The 7,559-nt window shown below is 45.2% G+C and overlaps 1 protein-coding gene across 1 annotated transcript; it reads left to right on the plus strand.

Annotated features, from left to right (window-relative positions):
* Positions 1-2,052: 2,052 nt before the first annotated feature.
* TAS2R40 (taste 2 receptor member 40) lies at positions 2,053-3,009 on the plus strand. The gene has a single exon (XM_068973307.1). It carries the CDS (start codon positions 2,053-2,055, stop codon positions 3,007-3,009), a length of 957 nt encoding a protein of 318 aa, XP_068829408.1.
* The last annotated feature ends 4,550 nt before the right edge of the window (positions 3,010-7,559 follow it).

A 7,559-nucleotide genomic window follows, 5' to 3' on the forward strand; every position in this document is an offset into this window, starting at 1 on the left:
GCCTCAGGGTCAAAAAGACATTAGAAACTGGGGAATGTGTTAGTTGCTTAGTCATGTCCAACTCTTTGCGACCCCCTGGCTGGTAACCCGCCAGGCTCCTCTGTCCATGGGCTTCTCCAGGCAAGAATATTGGAGCAGGCTGCCATTCCCTTCTCCAAGGAACTGGTGAATACTACAACACTAAAAAGCACAAACACGCGTTTTGCATAGACAGCCACAACTCTGCTTCAAACGATTCACCATGAAGACTCGATAATGCACAATTTTTTAATTTTTCAGAGAAGACAGATTTTTGTGTGTACATATAGGCAGTCTCCTAAATACAGATGTTTGCCTATAGGATAAAAATCAAACGCCGGTGAACCACTGTTGTCCAACATCAGGCGCTACAAGGTAAAGTACAGCTTTAGCCCAGATTTAACCCAAGACCCACTGGGCTCTAGCTAAGACCTTGGTTCTCAATGGTGACTGTGAGATCTCTAAGCTTTTTAAAAATACAGCACGCCTGAGCCCTGTCTCTCAGATTCTCCTCATTTTCTTGCGCTGTATTGTAAATACCTCCTAGATGTTATGTTTTTTTACAAATTGAAGGTTTGTGTAACCCTTTGCTAATCATGTCTATTAGTGCCATCTTTCTTTTTATCTCCCAGATTCTGACTAAATAGATTAGGAATGAGTCCTGGGCATATATATATGTATATATACATATATATAATATTTTATATTTTATTTTATGCTTCATTTATTATATTATACTTTATATTATATTTTATTGATTTATATACTTATGAAAGTGAAGGTATTAGTTGCTGAGTCACATCTGACTCTTTGCAACCCCATCTACTATAGCCCACCAGGCTCCTCTGTCCATGGGATTCTTCAGGCAAGAATACTGGGGTGGGTAGACACTCTCCTCTCCAGGGGATCTTCCCAACCCAGGATCAAACCTGGGTCTCCCGCATAGCAGGCAGATTCTTTACTGTCTGAGTCCCCAGGGAAGCCCATATATATTTATAAATATTTTATATTTTATACACATACATATGTTCCAGAGTTCATTCTGCTCCACAGCCAGGGCAAAGAAGTAGGGAATTAAATTTCAAGTAATGATGTTTTGTCACATTTTCCAACTTCAACACCATGTTCAAAACACTCTGAAGGCTTCCCAGGCTAACACTACCTGATTCTGGGCACAAATATTGACATGGATCTTGGTAAATTAGAATTGGTGATAAACACACAAACAATGAAAACTGTCATATGGGAGTTTTTTGTCTCTAACTCAAATGACATCCAATTTTGGCTCTTCTGAGTACTGTTTGAGGACACTATAATAGCTAGCTTTCCTGAAAGAAATTTGATTCTAAGTAAAAATGATCAGATATGAGCTGATGGGAAATTCTGACTCATAAACTAACCATAGGAAAAAAGTCTCTACCCAAATAAAGGAGATAGCAAAGGAAGCAGGAGAAAGCAGATCAAAAGAATCTGTTCACATTTTCACGGATAATTTAGCAGGTTTAACAAGTCTTGTGAGATAAGGAAAAAAGACTGTGATTCCTAAACTGGGACTCTTGCCCTATAAAGTCAGTACAATACGGACTTAAATAAGATAGGTAGGTTGGAGACAAAAACGGCAACCCACTCCAGCATTCTTGCCTGGGAAATCTCATGTACAGGGGAGCTTGGCAGGCTACAGGCCGTGAGGTCACAAAGAGTCGGACACAACTGATTGACTAAATAACAACAAAGGTAGGTAAGGTAGGAGGGTGCTGGGATAGGAGCCTGTCTAAATTTTTTTTTTCCCAATGAGCTCCTGAAAGCCCAAGACAAATGGGTCTTGATGAAAAATGGAGACAGCCGGCAACCAGATCCTCTTATCATTTGCATTTTAAGCCTCTAACTTGTGGTCACATGACAAGCAAATGAAGAAAAATTGGCAATAACCATTAACTGGAAGGAAAAAACATAATTACACTGAGTCAGGATCAGACAGTTGCAGAGAAGGTACCAGTTCTTCAGGCAGAAATCTGAACATCCGAGCCAAAGAAGATGGTGACAGTGAACACGGATGCGATGGATAAAGACACGGCCAGGTTCAAGATCGTCTTCACCTTGGTGGTCTCTGCAATAGAGTGCATCATTGGCATCGCGGGGAACGGCTTCATCACCGTCATCCACGGAGCCGAGCAGGTCAGAGGCAAAAGACTCCCCGTTGGTGACTGCATTCTGCTCATGCTGAGCTTTTCCAGGCTCTTGCTACAGATCTGGATGATGCTGGAAAACACGTACAGTCTGCTGTTCTGGGTCATCTACAATGAAAAAAGAGTATACATACTTTTCAAAACCATCGTCATGTTTCTGAACTACTCCAACCTCTGGCTTGCTGCCTGGCTCAATATCTTCTATTGTCTCAGAATCGCAAGCTTTACTCACCTGTGGTTCTCCGTGATGAAGAGGAAGGTCATGGGGCTGATGCCTGGGCTTGTGAGGCTGTCCTTGTTCTTCTCCTTTTGCTCCAGCTTCCCCTTCTCTAGCGGCATCTTCAATGTGTACGTGAACAATTCCGTCCCCATCCCCTCTTCCAACTCCACTGAGAAGGTGTACTTCTCCGAGACCAACATGGGCAACTTGGTTACCACCCTTTACCTGGGGGTCTTCATCCCTCTGGTCATGTTTATGCTGGCGGCCACCCTGCTGATCATCTCTCTCAAAAGACACACCTTCCACATGAAAAGCAACGCCACTGGCTCCAGGGACCCCAGCACGGAGGCTCACCTGGGGGCCATCAGAGCTATCAGCTACTTTCTCATCTTCTACATTCTTAATGCAGTTGCTCTGTTTCTTTCCATATCCAACATCTTTGCCGCCAACAGCTCCTGGAATATTTTGTGCAAAATCATCATGGCTGCCTACCCTGCTGGCCACTCAGTGCTACTGATCTTGGGCAACCCTGGGCTGAAAAGGGCATGGAAGCGGTTTCGGCACCAAGTTCATCTCTACCTGTAAGGGCAAACCCACAGGGGACCACAGGACCTGCTCCAATCAAGCTCTGACTTCTCCTCTCCTTGACCTCTCTCCCCACCCATCTTTTCTTCTCTAATCTGCTCTGACACTTCTCAGGTAACTGGATTCATTCATGAACGTGAAGCTGAATTTTTTTACTTGAGATTCTAAGTAGAAGTAGCTAAACCACTCTAAGATGGATTTATGAATGCTCCTTAATCTATGGTCATTTGCATCCTGTCCTTAGCTCTTCTCTACTTTCTCCCCCACTGAACCTTAAGAAGAGGGTGACCAGATATTTCTGTTTGCCTGGGATGAGCTCTGTTTGTGCCTGTTGGCATTTTTCATCTTTTCATTCCCAAAGATAGTTTGGTCTGGATGAAAAATTATATGATCACCCTACTTAAGAAACCCCACTAACCCAGAGTCAAGAAAAAGGAGGGCTAGTGACAAGCATCGTATGCATCTCAAGGGGTAGAAGGGACATCTGAATGCCTACAGATAAAGAGGATCCAGGAGAGAAAGTCTGGCCCAAATTTTCAAGTGGTGTAGAAGTTTCAAGGAAAATGAAGAGTGAAGAAAAGGGCTTTGGACTTGGCTAAAAGAAGACTGGGCTTCCCTGGTGGCTCAGTGGTAAAGAATCCTCCTGCCAATACAGGTCAGGAAGACCCTCCTAGAGAAAGAAACCCACTCAAATGGCAGGCAACCCACTCCAGTATTCTTCCCTGGAAAATCCCACGGACAGAGGAGTCTGGCAGGCTATAGTCCCTGGGGTCACAGAAGAGTCAGACACAACTGAGCGACTAAACAACAACAAAAGGTTAAGGATCCAGTGGCACTCAGATCACAGGAGTTTCCAGAAATCACGCGAAGATGAAAACAGTGAGGCATTTTGTAAAGCCCAGTCTTTTCAGGAGGCTGGTTGGAGGTAAAGATGAAGCAGAGGGCGGCAGGTGTGTCGTGGTGGCTCGTCAACTGGATGCTCTATGTTTCCAAATGATAAGGGACAACTCGAGAAGAAAGGAAAGGAAGAGCAGCGTAAAGAGTGATGTGGGAAGGAAGTAGAAAATAGAGAGAGGCCAGACTGGAGGGTCATCTCTTTTGCTTCCCTCCTGGGTCTGTGACAATATACGCGCACCAGTGCCTCTGGCTTTACCAGTTCTGGGTCAGCTGGCAGAACTAGCAGGGTGGGGCAGGGTATCTAGGAGGGGCTGCTGGACAAGCAAACACTACTTACTGATCACTGTCGCTCTCCAGAATGAGACCCGCAGCAGAGCCTCTGAAGGCTGATCACAGAGTTAGACAGCCCTCCTCCCAGATATCTTGGAACCAGAAGTTAGGAGGTTGGGTTTTCTTATATTGGGCATTTTAAAAATCAGAATTACTAAGGTAACTGAGGGAAAAAATGCTACTGATCATATCAAGCTTAAGAGGCTAAGTGAAAATGTGAGGTCATTGGCAAATGCTAAATTCTGAGTTCCTGGACCTTTGAGCAGTTTTTTCAGAGAGTCCCTTACCTCCTAAGTGGCAAAAAAAAAAAAAAATCACACATACACACACACACAAATTCACTCACATTCATCTCTTTATACTTCAAATAGCTTGGTACTTACTCAACTGGAAAGGAAAATGTTTATAGAAAACATACTCTTTTGATAGCTTTCCTAAGTGAAATTTATTTAAAACTGTTTAAGGTTGGCAGGACAGTTATCAGAAGAAAAAAAAGAAAAAAAAAATTTTGAAGTTTCATTTCAATGCCTAAAGAAAAGAGAAATATACATTGTTTCCAAATAATACAAGCACTAATACCTACTGAAAAACAGAAAATGGATTCAAAGTCATCATGTCATTAATATGAACACTGCCAAGAAAATAAACTGTATAATCCCTCTCCGTGCTTATGATGAAGAAATAGTATCTCATTTGCAAAAGCCGAAGGAGGCAGAGAGCTAACAAGAGCTTTAAGGATGATGACATCCTTATCAATACTGTATGTTGCCCTACTTTAACCAGATCAAGTTCTCTCCTCGCTATTCCTCCCTCCCTCCCCTTTTTTTCTTGCTTTCTGTAGAATGCACCCAAAGTTCCACAATGGGCCAGACTACCCTGTCTTCAAATTGGTTGGCTTTGGACAGAAACCAACATTTCTAAGGGATCCACTTTGCAAACTCTGCACAACACCTCTGTCCCCTGGGAGCAGTTGAAAGTTATGGCAGGAAGGATTTCTTTACCCACAAAGTCACCCCCCACATTATCCACTCCGTGGAGCAGTCTCTACTGAATAAGAGACAAGAAAGCAGAAATTCAATCGACTGGTAACAAGTCTTGAGATGAGCGAGGTGGGGCTGAAGCCAAGGGCAGAAATCAGAAGCCATCGGCGAAGGGCAGGAAAAGACACCGGGAGGGAAGGGGCCCTCCACCCAAAGTCCCCGTGGAGAGAAGCACACTCCTTACAGGGAGGTGGAGAACGGGAATTTACTCAGAAAGGTGGGTTTGTGGGAAGAGGCAGGACAAACAAAGTGGGGAGCCAGTCCTCAGTGTGTGAAAGCTGGGGGCTCTCTGGACCCCTTCCCTGGACCAAGAGGCATTGCCTTTTACAAGAGACTTGACGGTTGTCGGGAAAATGGTCAGCTCCAGGGTGCTCTGCAGGGAGGTCACGGGTTACTGGCAATTAGAAATTTCTAAGAAGGAAGATGGATGCATTCTGGAGCCAGGGATGTGACCCAGATGGCCCAGGCAGGGCAGACTCAGGGAAGAAAACAGCAGTGCTGAGGTGAGGGTGGAGAACAGAGCCGCAAGCACTGCAGGAGGGAAGGTGTGAAGGTGCTGAGCTCCGAAGACAAACCTGGCCAGTCTCCTTGGGAGAAGGGCTCTACTGACAGCTCCTGCCAGGCCTCCAGAGAGTATTCCCACAAACCAGGAGCAGAACGTCTTCAAGAGCTCTCCAGAGGAACTTCCTGGGCAGGACCCTTCCCAGCGTGGTGTGGTGTGGTGGGGGCGCTCTGTCTGCAAAGCTGGCCTGTCAACCAGCCTCACTGAGGGGAAACGAGGTGTTTTTAAGCTTTTGGTTTGTTTCCCATTTGGTTTTCCTCCTTGCTTTTAGTAAAGGGTCTAAAGAATGTTCCACCCTCACTCAGCTGCGTCCGGAGAAAATAAGAGAAAAGTGGTTTTGAAGTTAGTCCAGGGCGAAACAAAACCAGTAATCCCGTGGGTCACATTTGGTTCGGGTGTGGCAGAAGCAGTCAGAGCGGAACCAAGCAAGGAAACAGACCCATAGACTTAAGAGAAGGAACTGTGGTTGGGTGTGGGGTGAGGGATGGTTAGGGACTGACACGTACACACTGCTGCATTTAAAACGGATAACCCCCATTTACCTACTATATAGCACTGGGAACTCTGCTCAATATTATGTAACAACCTAAATGGGAAAAGAATTTGAAAAAGAATAAATACATGTATGTGTGTAACAGAATCACTTTGCTGTACACCTGAAACTGACACAACATTGCAAACACTCCAATAGATACTGACACTGACACTCTGCTAGGCAGGCAGAACAGGGAAAGGGAGTCCAAAACGGCGGTGGCTACAGACAGGGAAGGGAAAAGCCCGGGAAAATGAAACAAAAGAAGGTCTGAGGACCGGAGTGAGGACCTCAGGTAAAACAAACACCACTCCTGGCTGGCCCAATTTACATAGGACAGGCCCAGGGAGAGATACACATATAAATAGAGGAGCCAAAGCCAGCTCTCTCTCTCTATCTCCCGCGCGCTGGGGCGCTCTTCTCCTCGGGTCTTTAGATCGACGTGCCTTCTCACCTCGAAGATGGATTTTCCTGCTATCTTCTAAATAAAATAGAGCTGTAACACTGGGCTGTAACACTGATTCGTCTAAGAGCATAACACGGTCCACTCGAGACCTGAGAGCTATAACACGGTCTATCCAAGACCTAAGAGCTGTGACACGCCGAGGGGGCTTTAATGTCCGTCACTCCAAATCTTTGTTGTGACGAGACAAAGAATCGAGGAACATACACGCGTGACAACTCCAATAGAAAATAAAGAGTTTAAAAAATTACTAAAATATATATTTTTTTAAGGAAACAGCCATACAACAAGACATTTTAAAAAAAGAATCCCAACGTGGAACATTCATGGAAAAAATCTCACCTCAGCAACTGCACCCGTCTCCCAAGTCCCACCTTCCTCTCTCCTACCCTGTGGTCCCCAGAGTCAAGATGACTTAAGCTTGGGGTCCTGGCTTGGCTATTTACGGGTCTGTGACTCAGGCGTGTTACTGCCTGTCTCTGAACCTCAGTTTCTGTATCTGTAAAATGGGAATAATGATAAGAATATCGACCGCCTAGGATTTTCTGTCTCAGCCTCAGAAATGAGTGAGAGAAATCACTGGCCCAGAGTAAGCTCTCAGGGACCATTGGCTGTTCATTGTCTAAAGGTGAGGGATGGGAGGCTGAGAGGCAGGGTGTTGGAGAATGAGGACACTCAAAGCAGGTCAGATGAGAAAAGGCCACAGCCCAGCCTGAGCCGGATGCA

This window comes from Capricornis sumatraensis, chromosome 5, assembly GCF_032405125.1.
Source record: "Capricornis sumatraensis isolate serow.1 chromosome 5, serow.2, whole genome shotgun sequence".
Classification (NCBI taxonomy): domain Eukaryota; kingdom Metazoa; phylum Chordata; class Mammalia; order Artiodactyla; family Bovidae; genus Capricornis; species Capricornis sumatraensis.

Bases quoted from the DNA above. Each gene is read 5' to 3' on its own strand.
- TAS2R40 (XM_068973307.1), top strand. From the start codon at position 2,053: ATGGTGACAGTGAACACGGATGCGATGGATAAAGACACGGCCAGGTTC.